Source organism: Salminus brasiliensis, chromosome 7 (genome assembly GCF_030463535.1).
Source record: "Salminus brasiliensis chromosome 7, fSalBra1.hap2, whole genome shotgun sequence".
Lineage (NCBI taxonomy): Eukaryota > Metazoa > Chordata > Actinopteri > Characiformes > Bryconidae > Salminus > Salminus brasiliensis.
The window spans coordinates 12,572,889-12,596,433 of record NC_132884.1 but is presented as its reverse complement, the minus strand read 5'-3'; the positions used below and the strand labels follow the sequence as shown (position 1 = coordinate 12,596,433).

Genomic DNA, 23,545 nt, shown 5'->3' with positions numbered 1-23,545 from the left:
CTCCAGAAAGATGTAAGAGACTGATAAGTTTATACCCAAAACCAAAAGTTTAAGTTACTGCTGCTAAAGGTGGTTCTACAAGTTATTGGTTTATGGGTGTACTAGTTTTTCACACATGGCTTTTCTATTTTGGCAAAAGTTCTGTTAAATTAATAATAAAATGATTCAATCTGTGTTGTTTGTGATTTTCCAACTTTTAAGATCTTTTAATGACTTGATGTTTCTCATTATTTCCTGATATGTAACACAACATATTTCAAGAGGGTGTACTTTGTTTTTTTACATAACTGTATGTCGATATTTATATATTTATTTCCATCCATCCATCCATCCAGTCCTGCTGAGAAAAATTCTAAGGTTTTATATTTTTATCACATCTGATGCTTTTGGGCAGACCCCAGACGTGCTTTGATACAATAGCTTCTTTCTAGCCACCCTCCCATATAGGCCAGTTGTATGCTCTTGCTTGGATTTTATTATCTTGTGCATGTCTATAACTTTTTATAGAATGCTAGAATTCTTTCTTTTAGATTCACTTTTATAATGATTCACAAGTGGAGGCCAATTGTAAGTCAACTTCCAATATCCTTGCTACTGAAATATGTTTAATCTGTGTAATCTTGGAGCTTGCACAGCACCAGCTGAATACTTTGAGTTGTTTAGCAGATCGGAGCAGGATGGCTTGCATTAATTTTTGTAAGAATATTTGCTTGAAGAAAAAACAATATTACTTAAAATGAACAAATTTTGATGACAGTTTTGAAATATGGTACAGCATTAAATATCACTGTCATTTGAAATCCAGGAAAATCTTTGCATGGAGCTGTTATTGCACAACACATCATTGTCAAGAGTGCAATAACGTAGTGGAAAGAGACCAGTTTGGGCATACATTTCTTACAAATTTATTTCTTCTACCATGAAACAGACGCTGAGTTATCTCCCATGAGGTTATCTTACTACTGTCATAATCTTGGCAAGGCTGTGAAATGTCGCTGCCTTGGAAACCTCACAAAAACCTCCTTTAAAAGAGATTTCGTACAAAGCACTGCTTAAGACACTGACTCATTAGACAGAAAATCTTCCCTCAGCTGTGCACACACACACACACACACACACACACACACACACACACACACACACACACACACACACACACTCACATACTCACATACTCACGCCAAGTTAAAAAGACCCAACCAGTAGAAACCAAGGTTTAAAGCGGTGTGATCAAAGTATGACAAAGGTGAAGTCAGGTTTAAAAGGTTAAGGATGCCCTAAATAAATGAAACTGTCACTGTGAATGTGAATGTCATATCTTAGTAGACAGTGTGTAATGACAGATGTGTCAACCTGCAGGATTATTTAAGAAGTAGAGAAGGTTCTCTTCCATGTTTACACTTTATTAAAATTAATCATAAATCTTCTATTACTCCTACATGAGAGCAATTTATCAGCATCCTATGTCATTAAAACATTTACAATTGCTTCAACAGCAGCTTATCTAAAGTGCAGAATAAAAACAGCAGTATTGTATGCCTGAAAATCCATGATTTACACAAATAGCTGGCAAATCCTGAGAGTTGACATGAGCCATTTTTAAAAGCGAGAATCCCCAAAAAACATTCAATCATTTGCATAAGCAAAGGTGTGTCAAGTTTATTTGTTAAGAATCTCTAATAAATTTAAAGAATACTATTATACCAAAACTATACGTTAAGTTAGTTAAAAGTCTTCAAACAATGTACTAACATCCATCAAACATTGGCTCCTCTAAGCAACTGTCTAAAGATCTGAAAACAAAAGTAACTGATGTCCACAAGGCACGGCAATGCTTTCAGAAGAAGCCAAGCGTTTTCAGATTTTCACGGTGCAGAACGCTATTAAGGAATGGCTGTTCAGAGGAAATATGCAGGTCAAGATGAAATCTGGAAGACTAAGAAGACTTTTGGAGAGAACTGCTTGTTCGCTGGTAAAATCAAAACAAGCAAATGGTTGCTAGAAACCTGCATGAAATCTTAGCTGAATCAAGAGTAATGGTGCAACGTTCCACTGTGCTGAATAGCTTTTACAAACTTAATTTTCATGAAAAAGTCATAAGAAAGAACAAGTCAGATGTCTGTTGGACAACCTGAATATCGCATAACTAGCGAGAAGAAGAATGGGAAAACATTGCTACAAAAACTGAACTACTGTTAGCTGGTTACAAAATGTTGAGAAGCTGTGATATAGGTCAATGGGTCCTAAGTCTGGGTCTAATGTTTTTTTTTGTTATGAAAGTACCTGAGCAGACAATATTATGTTTTATGTTTGATTAGCTACCAGGGCTGTTTACTACTTCACAATAAAACAAAAACGTCTGTAAGTGCGAGGTAGATTAGGTTTTAATGTAGGCTTGACCTACATGGCCCTGTAGTCCATGGTATGTGTAAACAAGTGACTTACTCATTGTTTAATCCTCTGTAAACTCTTTGGATGCCTCAGAAGTTCTTCTAGTTCTACTTATAGTAGAGGTGGCCTGCTCTATGGTGCTTTCTTATCGACAGCTCTTTCTTTCAATAAAACAGCTGCTTATTTGCTGGTCTTCCTTCTCTTAGCTCATGGCCTATTTCTGAGGTCTTTTCTCTGCTTGTGCCGCCTACAACCAATTAAAGGAAAGCAACAGCGCAGGCGGGGGCGTTTTTGTTGCTGCCAGGGAGACTACAGTTGTCAATGAGAGGAGCAACACTGCTGACATTTCATCTTTACTAACCTTTCAGCATCCACATTTCTCTGCAGCTTGCCTATAACACCAATACCTAATTTATTTACTGTAGTGACTGGCCTGTTGCTTTCCTCCTACCTAATCATGCCCTTCTCTCTGTAGAACTACCAGTTCTGGGCCCTATAGCTAATTATGGTCAAAAAGCACTGAACAAGTTTGCTATGGTACTTTCTTGCTGGAATCCTGGACTCCACCATCAGATTTGCCATGATGCTGTTACTGTTTGAGGTCTCCAGCATGGGACAAAGGTCCTAAGTTTAACTTTAAGCCATTTAGGCCCACATTAGGATATAAATATTTTTTATATATACCTCATCATTAAATCAACAACATCCAAGCTTCTAATGCAACTGTTTTAGCTGCATAGCACATACTGTATGAGTAACAGCATGTCAAACAGTTTCAGAAAAGACAGTCTGTTAGAAATGACTTAACATCACATGGTTTGAGGCAGAACTGTGTTGATAAAGGCATGCATTTTGCACAATGCTAATGAAAGGATTACAAGCTTTCTTTACTTCATTAGCTTTTCATTTAATTAAGTGCCATTAGCCTTGTAGGTCCAACACAAAATTCTAGATACCAAGCATGTCTTGACTACAGCAGCAAGCATGTATTGGCTGATTAACTACATTTAGAGTAAGGCAAATTGTGCCTTAATAAGCCCTTTGCATTTTTGTAAAGTGTCTTTTATTCACGACAATACCAAGTCTACACTTTAGAAAAGTATATTTTAGTCCTTACACAATCTTAGTAAACTCTTATATTCTAGAATAGATGGTTTTAGTCCATACAGAACCTGAAGAAACACATCTACACACCAGAAAAATGAAAATTAGTCCATAAACAAAAATAATAATAACATGATTATATCCTACAATAAATTGTCCCTATATAACTATAACACTCTTTTACACAAAAATAAGAGATATTAGTACATACAAACCCTCAATAATGTCTAAATAAGTCTACATTTAGATGAAAGGTAGATGAAAACTGCTCAACATACAAAACAACACAGCAATCAATGCAGCAGGCAGCAGCATTGTGACAAATCTGTGCTTAAAGAAGGAAGGAAATGACAACCTGGGACTTGCTGGTATCCCAGTGTCTCTAGTCTTGGTTGCTATTCCATTAACTGAATGAGGAATTGCAGTGACCTTTGCTTAAAATTGTTCCATTCATTTCAAGCTGCATGTCGCTTGGAATTTGAAAGCAGTGGAACAGTGGCAACAATTTACTTTTTAGTTAGTAGTTTTTAATGTAGAAAATGTAATAAAACAAATGCTTCTTCAGTGACCAGTCAGCAAACCCTTGATCACTGCACAACAGGGAGGGTGAGGGGATGGGGAGAGAGAGTGAGAGAGAGAGAGAGAGAGAGAGAGAGAGAGAGAGAGAGAGAGAGAGAGAGAGAGAGAAAGAGGGACAGTTCTAAAAATGTGTAATGCGGAACCCCAGCACAATTGCCAACAGAGGATACAAATGCAATAAGTGGCCAATTATCCCCACATAATCCTGTTGTCTCACCAATATGAGCGCTATGAATAGATGCGCACCCCACACACTCATGGACATTGCAAATTACTGTTAGCACAGAGTTGCAAACAGCAAAACTTAATAAAGATGTAAAAATCTGTACTCAAACTAGATTTACTATTTTATTCAGCAACTGTAACTGGCCAAAAGTTTGTCTGCAAACTTAATAAATGTAAATAAGATTACCGTTAACCATTTGTAATCACAAAAGTTCTCCCTTTTTTAGTCCCTCTGTTTGCATACCGCAATGTACAGGCACACAAATGTAGTCAGAGACACTGCTATACCAATATGAGCCAAGGTAAGAATGGATAAGTAAATAAATAAATAAATACATACATAAAACCAATAAATTATTGCAACAAGGTAAACAAGCAAGAAGAGTTTATTTACGAAGGGAAGGAATTTCAGGTGGGGAAAAAGATTTAGGGTGTATTCAATATGCCAGAGTGTACAAATTAAACAGAGGGAAACAGAGAGTGAGAGACACAGAGAGAGAGAGAGAGACAGAGAGAGAGAGAGAGAGACAGAGAGAGAGATAAAACGGGGGGGGGGGGGGGGGGGGGGGGGCAAAAAGAAAGCTAGAAGTAGTTGTCGAGAGAATTTCATTACCTTTGCCTCCTGTCCCTGGCCCCCAGGCTTATTGTAGAGGTAGATATCAGAGTCAGGCAGATCACTGTTCAAATGGAAGTAGTGCTACAGACAGAAAGAGAGAGAGAGAGAGAGAGAGAGAGAGAGAGAGAGAGAGAGAGAGAGAGAGAGAGAGAGAGAGAGAGAGAAAGGGGGGGGGTGGAGAAGGAAAAAAGATAGAGAACGATAGAGGAACAAAGATGGAGAGGTGGGTGATTGATTACAAAACATGAACAAAGAGTGGGCACTGGAGTTACCACCATCATTAAGCCGAGCGTTTTCCAGCATGACACATTTAATGATCCTTTTGAAACTCTGAATATTCAATTATTATACTTTTACAGCAGCATCTGTCAAGGACTTCAAAGCTCCATGCTGTCATTAGACATTACATGATGTTCATACTACATCGGACTATAAGCATCAGACTATAATTTGCTCAAGTACTGTATCTGTCCTGTAAATATTATAAAGTTATGTGGATTAAAAACAATTATAGATCTGTTTACTTATATTTACCAATTTAGTCATTTTCATTATATGCCAAAAATCTGCCAATATGAGATTTATTTTTGCAGCCAAAATAGATTAAATAAAATATCTTCTGTCCCTCTGAACTCACAGAAAATGTAAAAATTAAAATGTATTAAAACCAGTATGACAGCATTAGTCAAAACATCAGAATGAGGATCATGCTGAATGTACCTTGAAGTGGTGCTCCATGTTGCTGTCTGTGTATTTGGGGATATGGAGGAAAATGAGGAGATTCTGGCGCAGATAGTGAGCCAGGGCCCGGATCCATGGCAGGCTGTACTGTGGCAAGGAAAACTCCATCACTTCTGTAGCAGCGGAACCAGGAGGCTGAATAAACTGAGAGAGAAAGGGAGATTTAAAGAAAGAAAGAAAGAAAGATGAATAAACAAAATAAACGTGCAATGCAGAAATCCAGCACAGTTGCTAACATAGAAAACAAATGCAGTAAGTAGCCAATTATCATTAGGTAGCTGTCTCACCACTATGAGCTCTATGAATAGACATGCACCCCCCACACACACACTCATTGACACTGTGAATAAACTTTAGCACCAAGTTGCAAACAGCAAAACTTAATAAAGATGTAAAAAACCTGTACTTTTAACTAGATTTACTTGTGTAGTTTATTCAGCAACTCTAACTGGCCAAAGGTTTGTCTGCAGGCTTAATAAATATAAAAAAGCAAACATACATACGCATACAGCAAAGCAGACGTCTAAACAGTATCCGTCATTCAAAGTCAACTTCCATTTACAGTTATAATATAATATTAAAATCCCCACACATGCACAAACACACAATACTGTCTTGACACATTCTGCTCAAACTGTACATAGAAGACTGTAATGCTTTGATAAATACAGCAGAGACCAGCAGACAAAAATGGAGATACATGTTTTTCATTGGAGAGCAGTGATATGAACATTTGACCTTTATTTAAACAATATTAAGAAATGGAGGGAATATAACTAAACAAATAGAACGGAACAATGATTTTTAAAAAGCCTTTGTAAAATGCAATTAATAAAAATAATATTTTTCGAAAATTAGAAATAGGTGCACCACATCAGCTGCAGGTAATCAGATCATCATTGTAGGCGATTTTAATTAATTAAACATCAGACGTTGGCTTGGTTTGATCCTGATTGGTAAAGTGAGTGTTATTACAATGATGAGATCCAAAAAGCTTCCAAAGGCCTTCAGAAAGAAGACTATAGATGCAGAGGAGTCTGAAAAGTGATTTAAAAAGATCTCAGAACACTTAGAAATCAGTTTCACTGTCCGCTAAATAATTTCCATGTGCAATAACTGTCAATATGACCAGGTCAGGCAGTCCTAGCGAGCAGACCACTTCAATCCAACAGCAGACCATAAAGTCTCAACAATCCTAAAAATTCATAAGAGAATCTACAGGTAGCTCTTGCCACAGCTAAAGTCAAAGTACAGCATCTACCATCAGAAAGATACCACACATGTTTGCTTTTCACAGGAAGTGTGCAAGAAGGAAAGCTTTGCTGTCAAAAACATCAGAACAAGACTACAGTTTTCTAGAGAACACCTAGTCCAGGACCAAAACATCTGCAACAAAGTACTTTAGACATGAATGAAAAATGTAATTATTTGAACACAGTGACAGAGGACATGTTTGGCATAAACCATACACAGCATTTGAGCACAAGATATCAACTGTGAAGCATAGGTGAGGAAATGGGGCTTTTTCTCCTGTAGGGCCTGGATAGCTCTCAAACACAGAAATTACTAGGTATTAAATATTAGAAACTAAAGCTGAAAGAATCGTACAGCTGAAAGAATTCTGCATTGAGGAGTGGGGAAAAACTTTCTCTCAGTTAACGTTAGACACTAATAGATCATTACAGGAAACATAACTGTTATTTCAGCCAAGGGGGGAAACAGCTATTAAGACGTAGGGTGTCCTAATTTTTTCCTCTCAATAAAATTACATTTTACAAATGATCTTTAAAAGACATTCCTTCAGTTTTATTGATTTAGCTATTTTATCCCCAATTTTACTTCCATCTTTTAAATCAAGGAAATTTTAATTGCATGCTGCTGTACCAAGAATTCGTTCCATGCAATTACTGAGAAATTCTATCAACCCAATTATAATCTTTGTTTCTAGAATGTATGGGGAAATTCACATTACACAATTAGTGTCCAAATGGTGGACAGATTTTAATATAACCACAAGAATCCATATTCTATTTATTCACTTGTTACTTTATCTCAATGTGAGCTGACAACTCCATTGTAAGTGTTCTCATCAATAAAATCAGTTCTGACTAGAAAGTAAAGGAGAAGATTAAGGTGTACCTCCACATCTGCAGGGGTCAGTTTGCAGTTCCTGACCAGCATCACAGTGATGATGTCAAGAGTAGCCTCATCCAGCCGCTTCCTCAGAACCTTCACCAACTCATCCGTGATCTCTGGACCTGCCAATCAGAATGCAGAAATGTCTGAAGAAGTTGTGCTTATTATACATTCTGTACTGTAACACCTTTGCATGCTAATGTAGCTCAAAGCTATGTTTTACATTAAGATGCTGTGCTAGACTGCAAAGCAATCATAACAGTGCAAACGTGGTAATTCAAAAGACAAACAACTGTTTTCGATAAACTTTATTACATCACTTTGTCATCACTTCCTCCCTCCTTACTGAAAAACAACTAACAAGAATTTGCTTTTAAAACAAAGGATGAAATCACTGTCCATGCTGTGTCCACAATTTGCTACTATTGCTAGGATGGACAAGCTTCATAAAAGGTCAAAAAGTCCTATTCAATCTAATGAACTGTTTTTATATTTACATTAAATTTATATTTACAGTCTATTAAAAGTATTCACCCCCTTCGATATTGTCCCTTTTCAGGGGTGTTCAGTGATTTTTTTATTGTATCTATCCCCTGACATTGTAGACCTTTGTAGAAATCTATTTTGACTTTGACATTCACAAGATTTTTGTAAATTAACAAACACATTAACAATGATTCCATTTATACAAGCAATAAAAGGGGAAACCTCCAAGGGGGTGAATATTTTTTATAGGCAGAAGCTGGTTCAACTCTATTTCCTCTTGGAAGCCTTGTGCTAGCCTTTACCCTCCCAGCACTGGTGGTAGCATGTGATACATGGAGAACAGGTGGGAATCAGCAATGGTGAAAGTGGGGCGTAGCTATGCCATCCCTGCCCAATCAGTCCAAACAGCCCTCCACAGTGGTCTTGGTCTCGTGAAGCTCTTGGGTGAAGCTTATGAACACAGATTTGAGATCAGACTTGGCACTTGTGTTAATCTCTGTTTACACAACAGTAGCAATCACTTTTAAATGAAACACTCTCTGCATTTCTCTTGGTTGAACTGGGCTCTTGTTTTCAGCTCAGTCTATGGAAATCAGCACACTGACAGGTGTCTGGAGCACAGGCAGAAACTGCGATGAAAGACGAGCTTAAGGCGAGGAGGGGGGGGGGGAAGAGACACGAGAAAACTTCAAATCCCTGTAAACAAAAAAAGGCCTCATAAATAAATAAAGTTGTTCTCTGTAGTTACACTTCAGGAATGGAGCAAAAACAGGAGGAGCATAATAAATCACTCTTATTGTTTCAGCTCCCAACTTCCAGATTGAGAAAGAGAGAGAGCGGGCAAGTGAGTGAGAGCAAGTGCAAAGTGGGAGGTAGGGAGAGAGAGCGCAAGCGAGTGAGTGAGAGAGAGAGAGAGAGAGAGAGAGAGAGAGAGAGGGAGAGAGAGAGAGAGAGAGAGAGGGAGAGGGAGAGGGAGAGGGAGAGGGAGAGGGAGAGGGAGAGATGGAGAGAAAAGATGAAGAAAGACATAATGACATCATGGCCCTAGGAGCCAGAATGCTGCAGAAAGAGCAACAGTGCCCTCTATCAGACCATAACTGGTACTGCAGTGGGGAGTGTGGAGCGTGCCAAAATGAATTGGCCTTTTCATCTTTTCTGGGGTGTTCGCACAGTGGGATAGAGAGCAGGTACCTCATCACAGCTTTACTATTACAAAACAACAACCACTGCTCTACACACCCTACCAAACACTCACTCCTGCACACAATCTGCACTAAACACAAAGCAATCTAACACCTTGTGTCAAACACAAGTCCCTCTTATCCTTCATTCCTTCTACTTTTCAGATGTGTGCATGTGTGTGTGAAGATCCTTGGCCAGATTTTAGATTTCATTGTAACACACATCTCCTGTCAACAGCTATTTAAAGTACCTTTTTATAAGTTTTTATAGACTACAGTTTTATTATAGCGTATTCTTTCATGCTGTTCCTCCAGACTGACTACTATTCTTATTAGAACACATGAAATCAGTTGTGCATTAAGGCATGTACAAACAAATGTCTTGTCATGGAAAAAAATCAGCTTATTAAAACTAAACTGGAACGATAATGTATTGTGCAAAGGTTTAGGCATTTGTGGATATTAGAATTAAAAACTGTTGATGCTCAGCAAAACACTAATATTACAATAAATATAAACAACATTCAGTAGTAATTTTATGTCAATGTGTTCATTAAAACATCTTCAAAGTTCTCCAAAATCAATGCTTAATAATGTTAAATCAGATAAGCTTGTGACTGAACTAAATAAATCTGGTTGGCTGGAGGCATCCAGGAGAATCATAGAACCAAGCTTTGTTCTTAAAACTTGCTCTCAACTAAATCTAAATACGTTCTTCAAAATGAGAAATTCCTGTGCCTTTTTTACTGTAGTTGTTACACTCTTGTCAAGATAAATGATTTTTAATAATGTTTGGTGCCTAAAACCTCAAAACAGTACTGTATTAAAATCCTCTACAAGACACTCAGTTACAAAAAAAATGTAGATACATAATTTACACTATATACACAATATAAATAAGAAGTAAAAAAGCAATAAAAATATTATTTACAGATTATTGCAAATGACTCTAATTGCACATGTGGGAGGGGGGGTATTGCACATAGTATTTTTACATTGATGGACCTCTGTTCCCTGAACATGTGTGTGTAGTTTAAGTGTGTGTGTATGTGGTCCGCTGGGAGCAGTGCTGGTTGTGGAGTCTGACGGCAGCAGGAAGGAAGGACCTGTGATACCGCTCCTTCACACACTTGGGGTGAAGCAGCCTGTCACTAAAGGAGCTGCCAAGTGATGCGACTGACATTATTAAATATTGCCCTGCATTAATAACTTCTGACCAAAATAACTAACATACATTAACTAATTTACCCATTGTCTCCCCAATTTGGGTCGTCAATTACTCTGCCCATGCATAATCTCCCCCAAATTACCGGGCAACCATCAAACTAGGTTTGCTGTGTGCTTGGTTCTGACACATCAGTCAACAAGCGCCAGGGTCAGCCAGCTGTGCACTGGAGTGATATGGGGAGAAAGTGCCATCTACCCATCCTGGAGAGAGGCAGGCCAATGCTAGCAGCTTGCCCGGGATTGAATAAGTGCTTTTCTGGTCATAGGCCAGACAGCACTTTATTCTGTTGGACCACTCTGGGCTCTTTTATTTCTTAACTAAATAATAAAAGTTAAAATTAAACTGACAAATTATTTGGGCTATATTAACATCCTGATTCATCAAAACTCACCTGGAAACATGTTCACAGCACACAAAAAACACTGTCCATGGTTGAAAGACTTTTTTGCATAATTCAGCCTTCTGATGTAATAAATACTAATATAATTCAGATATAATTATGCATCCCTGATTAATATGACAAAAGCCAATATTGCTATAGAAATTGCAATTGCAGCCCTTACACACACACACACACACACACACACACACACACACACACACACACACACACACACACACACACAGACACACACAGACACACACAGACACAGCACTTTCTCTTTCTCTTACCTGCCTGACCCACTCCATGAACCAACAACAGGATGTGTTTGTCCACCTGTCCAACTGGCCTTGAGCCTTCCAAAGATGAGCGTGAACCCTGAAATATATATATGTGTGGGGTTATTTATTATTTTTTTTTGGTGTGGGGAGGGTGCATTATTTTTTTATATATATATATATATATATATATATATATATATATATATATATATATATATATATATCTGTGCAACCTCACACACAAATAAAAACACATGTACACTCACATACCAAACACACACACTCACACATAAATCCAATCACAACAACACACATAACCTTGGTTGCACATTTTTCAGTCCATGACGTCTGAATTGCTTGTAGTGTTTTCTGTCGTGGCTACACACCTCAGGAGGAGCAAGTGAGAGGCTCATAAAGCCTTTAAAGCCTCTAAAGCCAAGGACAGGCTGCTATTTGGTAGGCAGCAGGTAAATCAATGGCTCAGCACTGACTGGCCTTTCTCCTGGCAACAGAAGCTGCTGGAGGCATTCTGATTCAGTTTCCTGATGCTTAATGCATGGATTAAAGTAGAAACGATTCAGAATAATAATAATAAATAAAAAAAACATAAAAGAATCCAACACAAACTGAAATTTAAAGGAATATTTTAGCTTCAGTAAACACTCAGATTGACAAAATTTCCCCCTGATCCTACATGTATTGGATCAGCCTCGGCATGTATAATGTAGCTAACAAGTAATACATGCTTTTATCCCATCGATTATCAGGGTGCAATCTGCAAAATCCATGATTCTGAGATTTGTGGTCCATTCTGACACTCAAACGAGTGTTGGCAACTAATATTTGCATGGTCCATTGATTTTGTGGGGGTATTACACATGTAAAAATACTGCAAAATTAAATAAGCAACTGCACGGTTACTCTATGAATGGGAGTTAAATACCATGTCACACATTTTTAGAGGTGCAGCGACCTTACAGAGGAGTTTATGAATCTGGCCCACGGTTATCAATGCCCTTTTGATTTCAGACTCACACTGTAATTAAGCACTTTAAAAATTAAACTTTTACAGGCAACACAAAAGTTCTTACATAGTAGGTAGCTAGCTAACTAATGCAAGGTATATTATGTGAGGGTGGAAAAACTGATATTGAGCAGTGACTGTGTGTGCAAAGTACCGTGAGGTCTTCAGAGCCCAGTGGCTCCTGACTGCGAGCCAAACCAACAGAGTGAGTAACATGGAGGTTCCCATCTAAATCACTGTACTTCCCTGTCTGTGAGGTCTCTGAGAGCCTGAAGGGAGGAGGAGAGAGAGAGATAGCAAGAGAGATGAACAAAGAGAGATAGAGGGAGAGATGGGTTTCTTGTCATTTTGTCATACTGCAACTAAATATGGTAATCTTAGTGAAGTTGACCAAACTGAATCGAAAGTGACAGACAGAGAGAAAGTGTGTAAAAGAGCAACACTTTTCTATGCAGATGACCAGGTGCTGCTGTCACACACAAAGACAAAGTTACTACAACACTAGAGTTTTAGAAAATAAAGTCTGACAGTAAACATAGCTAGGGCAGCAAAAAAAAGCAGTTTGAAGTGGGGTTTTTTTTTGGACTTGAAAATATGAATCATCTTCATTTTACAATAAGATAACAAGAGATAAATACCTTACAGTGAGCAAACATGATGTTTGATTGAGAAATGACTGATTGATTGAGAATCTTATCTAAAGACTCAGATTAATTGTTCATTTTTTCTGTGAATTAGGATTGGAGGTCACATAAAGAATGTTGTATACATTAATGAACTGGCTAAGAAACTTCACTACAACTCATTTCAACAGATAAGCTAAGGTATGGGAATTCTGACAGGGTGAGTAATCAGTAAGCAGTTGTTATTATACTGCAATAGCAGCGGTATCTAAGATGTTTTGTGATGACTGTAAACACACATGCCTTTAAGACATGGTGTGGGTTCATGTTGGTTTCATACAAAAACTACTTGACTGCTAGAAGTTTCCCTTTGTTGAGAATCAGCCTTCTTAAAATGAGTTAAAGAGTGAGCTACAAGTTAAATCTAAGAGGTGTGAATATTTTATAATACTGAACACAGAATAAAAAGTATAGAGCCACCAGCAAGCAGATTAACCTAAATCTATACTTAGAATGTACTTCATGCATGTGTGACCATTCCTGGGTAATACAGAAGACCTCACCACTGATGCTGCAGCATTGTGGTGATAACTGCAGCCATACTGTACATGAGGTGCTTTATATTTCAGAAACATGCATTTAAACTCTAAGATTCCAAAATTCACAATGTTAGTAGATCAAAAGGCCAGAATGTTGGAAAAGGCAGCGTGAAAATAAAACAGTTTTGCATATCAAACTGACCTGAGGTAGAACACTGATTTGGTTGTGCGTTCCTGGTACACAAACATGTTCTTGCGGTTGACTACGCTGAAGGCACTCAACACTGAACGCAGGGCCTGTATTGCTGCCAGAGAAAATAGGAGAAAATGAAAAGAGTCACAATCAGCTACAGTCATGTGTAAAAACAAACTATACCTTTATTGAACCTTATTATATGGTTTTATGTATCAGCACATAATACACACAAAAATTAATTTAAACAGATATTGTACAGATACAAAGGGTATCATTTGGTATTGACCACTGTCAAACTCACCTCGAGCTACCCCCATGTTGGGTCCCATCTTTAAACGCGGGTGAATGTGTATGATGGTGCTCCACACCACATCACAGGCAAAGTGGCCAGGCATGAAGTGCATAGTGGCAGCCAAATAATCTCTTGGCTGATAGCTGTCATCTGCATTATAGTCTACAAGACATTAGAAGAGAGATAGAGAAAGAACATTAGGAAGAATGAGACAGCGACAGAAAGAGAGAGTGGGAAGAGGGGGAGAGATTCTAGCATAAGCCTCTATATAATAAGCAACACTATCTATTCTGGCCTGGCTGATGCAGCCCTGGAGAGCAGCTGAAGTTGCAGGAGCACAATTAGTCTTCTGAAACCAATTCATTTGCGCACACTGAAGCAGAACAATCTGCAGTATTAGGAAACTGGAGAGGTAATTCATCCCCAAACACAACCGTAAAGACACAAAGCCAAAAAGTGTTTAGCTGCGAAATACATTACAATGTCATTTTAATGAATTTCAGAGTGGACATTACAAACATAACCTTCAGTGTAATATGATAACTTATTCTGCTTAAAAAAACACTTATTACAATCAATAACTAAAAACCCTGTGATAGGCTATACAAACTCTTGGAACGAATCTCTTAACATATTCTCAATAGATATTAGCATTCAGAATGTGTGTGTGTGTGTGTTTTAGGAGCATATCAGTGTGTATGAAGAGTCTTTACCATCTGAGTTGGCCAGTCTCTGCCTGTAGAGAGACTCGTTTTTCCAAATGTCCTCTTCACTTTCAGCCACCAGGAGAGAGTTACACACATGACTGTCATGCAGGTCCTGTAACAGGAGGCGCTAGGGACCACAAGAGAGGTTAAATGAGGCTTATGAGGGCTTCTTTTCATAAACATCTCCTTCTAAACTAACAGTTCTGTCAATCTAAATTGAGCTTATTTACTTCATATTCTGGATAACAGTAGTAGAAAAAAAAATCCTCTTATTAGTAAAAGGGTCCTGTAAGGTTGCAAGAATGGGACACTCTCTGACTGCTTACACTTCATCAACATGCATTTCATATCTGGATAGAATCTGGATGTACTTGACTGTATACACTTCAATAAAACATGATGACCAGCCAAAGAAAACACAGGATGCACAATGTGTACAGTGAGGACTAGTATCTACTCAATTGATGAGCTAAAAGTATAGAAGCACTTACTTGATTTACTATCCTGCAGATTTCCCCAATCTTCCTCACAACATTCTGATGAAGACACAGGTACTCTGGGATTTCCTCCTCATCCTCTTCTCTCACTCTTTCCTCTTTCCCCCCATTAAAACTCCTGCCAAGATAAAAAAAAAAGGTACAAAACTGTATGGTGGGAGGGAGGACTTTTACACTAGACTTAAACTGCCACTTCATAAATAAGGACTAAGGTTTAAACACACATACCGACCGGCAGACCGGCAGAAGAAAAACTTTTATCAAAAATCATATTTTTGATAATGCACACTAGCTCAACTTTCCACTTTGATTCTCGAGCAGATTCATATGGAACCTTCTGGAATTCTTTTCCAAGCAGGCCTGACTATGTTACATGTGCTGAGCAATATGTCTCTGTATTGTACTGTGGATTACCATAGACAGTCATTTTGAATTGTGTCTTTGCATTTAGTTAAAAAGCTGTTCATTTGAATCACACTTAAAACAGAAACTATTTTTATATACATAATAACACATTTCTATTACAAATGTGTTTACTATGTTGCAAGTAAATAACTCATGAACCGTGGTAATCACACACTATAGATGAGTCAGAAGGAAAATCACTGGACATTAGGAGTTATTACTATTATGAGAATTATGAGAGAACAAGTTTTTGCACCATCAAACCCATTAAACTCTACTGCAATAGTATCTAAATGGTACCTCAGAGCTATAATGTGTGTATAACGTGTGTTCCAGCAAACCTGGAGTGGGAAAAGACCTCCACCCTGTCCTGGTGTATTCGAACAAAGAGCCAGAATTCCGGCATAAGAGGATTCTGAATCTCTTGCTCATCCATGGTGGGTCCATCACAATCTGAATCACTGCTTCCTCCATCATAACCTAATACACACACACACACACACACACAAACTCTGTTCTGTTAATTGTTTCACATACATAGTTATAGAGTATTTTTTGTGAAAAAAGGTCTCACCCAGCATGTCTGAGTCCAGGCTGCCTTGGCTAGAGACCACACTCTGGACTCGACTGGGCCTGAGCTTCCCACTGCCTGAGGAAAATAAAATCAGTTTAAACTGTTTCGGACAAACCCTGGAAATCTCTTTAACCAAAATAAACCTTACATGCTGTTGTCCACTAATGCCTGCAGAAACAATCAATACTACAATTTCCTGTATCTGTTCTCCACAGTCCAGACCTCCTAAGTCTTTATGCACTGCACATTTGTGTGCTCCCCTGCTCCAACACATCTGATTCAACTCATCAGGTAACTGTTAAGCTCTTCATGGGTTGAGTCAGCTGTTAAAGTAGGGACAACACAAAAAAGGCAGTTCTACTGCCCTGTATTTTCCAAACATGAACAAGTCATTCAGTTCAATGTATTAGCATTGTCACATGCTTATACACAACTTAGCACTTAGCACACTTAGGTGTGAAGTGAGGACAACATTCAACAAGCAGTCTAGCAATGTTATGTGACAGCCATGATGGTCCAATTGCCTTTAGGCCAAAAACGAACCTTAGTGTTTGACCTGAGCTAGGGGTGTCAAACATACAGCTTAGGGGCCCTAGACTTTGTTTTCAGGCGAGGTTGCAGACGCTCTCAAGCTCTTAGTGTTGGTGTATGTACATGGTGTCATCAAAAGGGCTATTATCATTACACAAGTTGTGGATAGTCACTGACTGATTCCACTGTGATGAATATACAGTGATCAGACAAAGTGTTAAACTGCAAGATAGAAAAGCTGTACAGACTTATTAGGAGAGACTTACTGTGTGTCGCAGACTGCACAGACTCAGCCAGGCTGACAGCAGAGGGTGTTTTAGGTGGGGTTGTGTGATCAGATGAGCGGTCAATGCTGCTGCAGGGCTGTTGACTTGCGCTCTGAGATCGAGGTTCGTCTGCATCAGTTGGTCTAACTCTGCTTGTGTCTGAACGCTCAGAGAGAGAGTCACTCACAGATTCAGCTGCCCCAGGCCTCACTTCTTCCTCAGTGATCTCATCCTGCTCTGTCTGCTCCTCCTGCTGGTGAATCTGAGCTCCCCCACCAGGCAGACTTCCTTCTACCTGTTGAAATACATAACCACAAATGACCTGACCATGCTCCACCCACAACTGAGGACAATTAAACTAAAGTGTATTAAAAAATATTAAAATATTTATTCATGAATGTAATTATGGCCATTTTATAACAAACAATAAACAGTAATACTATATATATATATATATTTGTTATTATTTTGATATTAATACCTCCAGCACTTTTTTCTCAGGTTCCACCTCAACATCCAGGCTTTTGGAAGGTGGGGAATGACTTCTTGCTGACTTGTCACAACTGTCAGCTTCAGGACAGTTACTGGCAGGCTGAGAGACAGAACCTGCCCCCTGAGAACAGGCTAAGGTCTGATTGGACTGTTGTGCAGCCTGTATTCTGTGAGAGTGTTGGCGGCTCAGAGAGATGTAGTGAAAATTCTGTTTCTCTGCATTCAGCAAATAACCTGGAAATGACAACCTCCTAAACTCCTGCAGAGACAGAGAATAATAGAATATAACAAGAATGATTATAGTGGAGAAAATAAATAATATAAAAAGAAATTCTGAAATGTATAATTGTTGTAAAAATAAGTCTTTAACAAGTTTTTTAACCTCTTTGAACTTCTCCAGGGACTGTTCAGGTCCGAAGACGAATTGCAGTGGGACGACCTCATGGTGGCAGCCAGGTCGCCCACTGGAGCGGCAAACATGATCAGAAACTTTCAGCAGAGTGGAGGAACTCACACTGGAATGTCTCAAAGCAGAAACGATTTCATCTTCCAACAACCAGCGGATCTGTTGCAGTCGTGAAAAGAGGAATAATAACAATTATACAGAGACAAATATACAGAATATGAACACATCTGAAACAAACAAAATCAGCTGAAACTGTAGCAGAAGCTGATCTATTGTTTGCAGTGAGTTCTTAGCTTTTACATTTCTTTATAAATATGCTAAATATCTTTGTTAGAAAAAGTATGTGAACTTTTGCTTTGAGTAACTAGCATGACTGGTGTGAGCAGTGCTAACCGAATGTTTTCAGCAACTGGTGATCAACCCTGCACAATGTGTTTGTTACCAAACATAATGCTTTCATTTAAACCCAGTCCTACCCAAGCTAAATTTTAGATCTGTACACAGAATATTCTTCCAATAGGCTTAAATAAATTCACACCCAAAGATGTTCAATATTATATTATATATTACTCTTAAATATATGTAAAAATATGTTGTTATTGCATTATTTGCATTATATAGATTTGGGGAATAGATAAAGATCAAATTACACTTCAGGTCAAATTAGCAGAAATCCCAATAAGCAGCACTGCATTTCCATTACACTCTGGCTAAAGTGGCTAAAGTCACAAAAATTCTCAACAAAAAGCCGCCAACAACTGATTAAGCTCCTAGACAACTATTCAACTATTTCACTTTTTACTGAAGCATTAATTCTTCTGTGGTTGGTTCGTAACATTCTTCCTGTTACAGAGCCACTATTAATCAATTACAGAAGATTATAGAGCACTTTAAAATAAAACAACAGAAGACATATAGCTCTCTAAACTTCCTGTAGTTTATTACAATCACAACCAGACACAACCAGTTTTTATTTAAGGCAAACAGCAGAGTTTAGTCTGGTACACTAGGGGTTATTCTGACTCACCTCATCCATGGTTGCTAGAACAGCCTGTTTGTGAAGGACTGGCAGTTTGGACAGAGGATCCCCAGTCATACTGCACATTAAAAAGAAGTTTCAGACTTCACAGTGTTTAAGGGTAGACTATATGTGCACTCTACCAGCAGAACACACAGTAAGCTTTTACACAGTGTGCTGGTAAATAAATACTTTGCCACAAATATCAAAACAAAATGTACACTATACAATACTTTATGATAATTTATGTATGTGTAGATTGAATGGGTTGTTATCGACATCTGATGAGAATTTCACGTCAATAGCACCTTTAGAAATATATTTACTTTGATTTTTTTTTTTAACAAATATAACTCACCCATCCATTCCAAACCCACGCAAGCCATCCAGATTTTCCATGAGTTCCTCATCAGAACGGTAGGAAGATGGCTGGCCGGGAGAACGGTTCATAGACACACTGCTCTCAGAGGTATACCTGCACGCATACACACATACAAACAAACACATCAGAAAACACAGATTTCCCAACTTCACAACAGAAATGTATGTTAAGAACAACAAAATTCTTGCCTGGTATGGTGAGGGTCATGTGGCATTGCCTCTATTTCTAGGGGTAACGTCAACACAAAGATATCCAGAGTAACCGAGAGCTCATTTAGATCCACCGACTGAAGAGACTCTGCATTCTCTAGACAGCTGATCAGCTCACCTGCAACAACATATCAAATCATCTCAGAAAAAAATAGAAATATATATATGTTCACTTTTAGAATTGAATTATTTTCACTTTTCTCTTAAGGGGGGGGTCATTCATGTGCTTGATGTCATACGAGTACATGCAATTATTTATAAAATCAAAGGTTTGCTCAAAAAGTAAGGAATCAAAATGACTATTTTCAAAAACATTTTAAGAATGTGCAAACATTCTTGGGGTATGAACCCAAAATACTGTCACCAAATCTAAATAAAAGTCATTGTTAATGTAAAATTAGCTTTATATAGCAACACTATGTAGCAATGTCATCTTAGAATGACAAAATCATGTTGATGTTCTACTGACTGTAATGGCAAGAATCGCATGTCTGTCATTGTCATGGAATGTCTGTAAATTTATTTCAGAAAAATCCTGTAATGTACTTGTTTCATGTCAGTACACATGCTTCTTTTACTTCAGATGCTGATTCTGTATCTCTCAGTGAACAAATGCTGCATTAATAGCCTGTATTATGTTTTCAATGGTTCTCCATTCACTATTACCTTCACTGTACTGAACAGTATAATAGGGAATAAATCTGTACATGTAAATAAATGAGTTTGTATGTTTGCACTGTGAACTGTGATTCATTCTGATATTATAAAGTTACAGTAACACTAGATATTTGTAGTCATATTTCCCCAAAATTGGTACTGCCAATTAACGCATTCAAAGCCAGCCACTGCCGCTTCCTGTAGCTGCCATACTGGGAGGAAAGCACCGGGTCCCCAGTTTCGTCACACCAGCAACAGATGTCTGTGCCCACCAACTTTGCTTAAGAGTGATGAGGGTGAGTGTGTGCATCTACTCACTCGAAGAGGGCATAGACAATTGTACTCTTTTGGACTCCGGACGCTGACGGCATATCTGCATGACCTAGGATTCGAATTAGTGACCCCCAGCCATAGTGGCAGCACATCAGATTGCTGAGTCACTGAGAGCCCCCTAACATTTTTTCTGTCACTACGAAATGATTTGCATGAAATGTGCAGTGAATATGACATAGTTTCATGGTTTCTTACCTAGGCAGGTGGGCAATGTCCTCATGGGCATGGAGCCATGGCTGCTCTTAACACTGACCGAGCACACCAGGTGCACAAACAGGGGGGGCATTTCCGGCTGAGGTCCAGAAGGCTCCAGCAAGGAATCTCCCTCCAGGATGCTGAAGGAGTCCTCATCTTGGTTCATTGTGTTCGAGTCAGAGAAAGACTCATCCTCCGGCCCTTCCTCCGCTCCTCCTCCTCTTTCTGCTTTTCCATTTCCTAGCTCCTGATACTCCACCTCCAGATCTGTGTCACTCTCTGATACAATACAGCAGCCAGACACATTCTCTGCAAATCGTGGATAACATAAGATATACAGACAGTTTATTTAGGTCCATTAGGTCCAATGTTCAGTTCGAAAAGAGCTAATTCACACAATTTATGCTAATTAAAAGCTTATGACCAGAAAACTAAATAGAAATATATACGTGGATTACCTTTAAAGATGGACAAAAACATGAGGCCCATTTTATTTGTACTTTTATAGATAACAATATGCCTTACAAATAGTGTCAGTTTCTATTCAGAAGAGTTTTAGCATCCTTGTTCACAGCATACTTGTTAACAGCAATAGCCTTGTAGCTTCAGTACAAAATTCAAACAAACAAAGCAAACTTCAGACTTAGCTACAGCATATAAATTAAGACACATTGTAGGTTCTCTCTCTCTGTGTGTGTGTGTGTTCTCTCACCATCTTCTGTGGCTAGTTCAGCCTCAGAGACTTCACACTCTTCACTAAGCCTTCTCTCTCCCTCTCCATCTGAATCCTCCTGGAATGAAGGATGATGGGAAAAAAAAGAAAAACTACTTTTGAGTCGCTGTTTAGACCACTGAAAATCCATAAGCCTTTTTCTGTGGGGATGCTGAGTCATCACCCAAAGAAACTGACAACAAAATAGCCCAGCAAAATGTCCTCCTGAACGTACCTCTTTCTTGAAAGATTGAGGGCAGTAGAAGAAATAATGTGGGTTGGAAGGAACAGTTTTGAAATATTGAGCTCCAATATCCATGAACTTGTCCTGTATAAGGTAGGAAACAAAAATGTTACTCACAATCCAACATATTGATGAGTGAGTTCACAAGCACAAAGTACTTATGTAATAACAAAACATTAGATTTAGGCAATAGTCTGGGCATTTATACATACTTAGAAAATAGTAATAAGTAAGTAATAGTAATAAGCAAGTAAGTAATAAAATACTTTAGTCCACATAAATAATCTTAAAAAAAGTGACATGTTTGTGCAGATGTATTGTACTCAAATGAGAAACATTAAGACTTTTCAGTAAAATGACTACATGCTCAGTATTATTTGACCCCTGTTGCAAATAGCACATTTTCAGACCCCATCATCATCCCCCTTGTGACCCCCATTGAAATACCTCAACACAACCTATATTACAAGTAGTTCCTTCAAATTCAAGACAGGTGGTCAAAAACTCTTGAGTGACTGCAAAAGACCAGCAGCAAGATTTGGTGATCAAAAACATATAATATTAGCTGTGTTGAGCTAATTCAATTCCTTGTTCTTGTTGTCAAGTTCTTGTCCAAGTTTGATTGGTTTATTGCAAATGACTGAAAATTAGTCAAATATGCTAATAAACTAAATAAATTTGCAATTGGGGTGAATAATTTTGATTGAATAAATTTGATTGAATAACAAATAAAAACAAATAAACAATAAAATAACAAAAAAATTAAAAAAATAAAATTAAGAACTAATAAAAAAGTACACTATTAATTGTGTAATTTTCTCAAAACCTAATTAGCTTTTTAGTCCTTAACTTGACTAGTAAGCACTGGTCAGGAAGGTCATGAATTGTCATAAGGAATTGTCAGCTGATGATGTGGGGCTGTGAGGCAGCCTGTGGCCCAAGAAACACATATACAGTGGGGAAAAAAATATTTAGTCAGTCACCAATTGTGCAAGTTCACAATCATACATGCAAGTTGACATCATAGGTAGACCTCAACTATGAGAGACAAAATGAGAAAAAAAATCAGAAAATCACATTGTCAGATTTTTTAAGAATTTATTTGCAAATAATGGTGGAAAATAAGACAAAAGTTCATCTCAAAACTTTGTTATATATCCTTTGTTGGCAATGACAGAGGTCAAACGCATGAAAAAATTATGTTGCCACCCCCATGCTTCACAGTTGATATAGTGTTCTTTGGATGCAACTCAGCATTCACTCTCCCCCCAAAACACAACGAGTTGTCTTTGTACCAAACAGTTCTACTTTGGTTTCATCTGACCATAAGACATTCTTCCAATACTCTTCCGGAACATCCAAATGCTCTCTAGCAAACTTCAGATGCACCCGGATATGTACTGGCTTAAGCAGGGGAACACGTCTAGCACTGCAAGATCTGAGTCCCTGGCGGCGTAGTGTGTTACTGACGGTAGCCTTTGTAACATTGGTCCCAGCTTTCTGCAGGTCATTCATTAGGTCCCCCCGTGTGGTTCTGGGATTTTTGCTCACCGTTCTTGTGATCATTTTGACCCCACGGGCTGAGAACTTGTGTGAAGCCCCTGATCGAGGGAGATTCGCAGTGGTCTTGTAGGTCTCCCATTTTCTGATTATTGCTCCCACAGTAGATTTCTTCACACCAAGCTGCTTGCCTATTGCAGATTCAGTCTTCCCAGCCTGGTGCAGGTCTACAATTTTGTTTCTGGTGTCCTTCGACAGCTCTTTGGTCTGGAGTTTGGAGTGTGACTGTTTGAGGTTGGTGAGGCAGGTGTCTTTTATACTGTTAACGAGTTCAAACAGGTGCCATTAATACAGGTAATGAGTGGAGGACAGAGAAGCCTCTTAAAGAAGGTT

At 38.4% G+C, this 23,545-nt stretch overlaps 1 protein-coding gene across 1 annotated transcript in view; it reads right to left on the bottom strand.

Moving 5' to 3' along the window:
• szt2 (SZT2 subunit of KICSTOR complex) overlaps positions 1 to 23,545 on the bottom strand; it is a 113,741-nt gene that overhangs the window by 60,493 nt on the left and 29,703 nt on the right. Inside the window, exons 31-51 of the mRNA XM_072683946.1 lie at positions 21,644 to 21,736; positions 21,409 to 21,487; positions 20,697 to 21,005; positions 19,491 to 19,629; positions 19,279 to 19,395; positions 18,930 to 18,999; positions 17,879 to 18,061; positions 17,486 to 17,755; positions 17,005 to 17,299; positions 16,208 to 16,282; positions 15,975 to 16,113; positions 15,223 to 15,346; positions 14,738 to 14,858; positions 14,034 to 14,186; positions 13,739 to 13,841; positions 12,529 to 12,643; positions 11,360 to 11,447; positions 7,796 to 7,914; positions 5,636 to 5,800; positions 4,913 to 4,996; position 4,077 (exon numbers count right to left, since the gene is read on the bottom strand). Coding sequence (XP_072540047.1) covers position 4,077; positions 4,913 to 4,996; positions 5,636 to 5,800; positions 7,796 to 7,914; positions 11,360 to 11,447; positions 12,529 to 12,643; positions 13,739 to 13,841; positions 14,034 to 14,186; positions 14,738 to 14,858; positions 15,223 to 15,346; positions 15,975 to 16,113; positions 16,208 to 16,282; positions 17,005 to 17,299; positions 17,486 to 17,755; positions 17,879 to 18,061; positions 18,930 to 18,999; positions 19,279 to 19,395; positions 19,491 to 19,629; positions 20,697 to 21,005; positions 21,409 to 21,487; positions 21,644 to 21,736 — 2,842 coding nt within the window. The remainder of the gene's footprint in view (positions 1 to 4,076; positions 4,078 to 4,912; positions 4,997 to 5,635; positions 5,801 to 7,795; positions 7,915 to 11,359; positions 11,448 to 12,528; positions 12,644 to 13,738; positions 13,842 to 14,033; positions 14,187 to 14,737; positions 14,859 to 15,222; positions 15,347 to 15,974; positions 16,114 to 16,207; positions 16,283 to 17,004; positions 17,300 to 17,485; positions 17,756 to 17,878; positions 18,062 to 18,929; positions 19,000 to 19,278; positions 19,396 to 19,490; positions 19,630 to 20,696; positions 21,006 to 21,408; positions 21,488 to 21,643; positions 21,737 to 23,545) is intronic.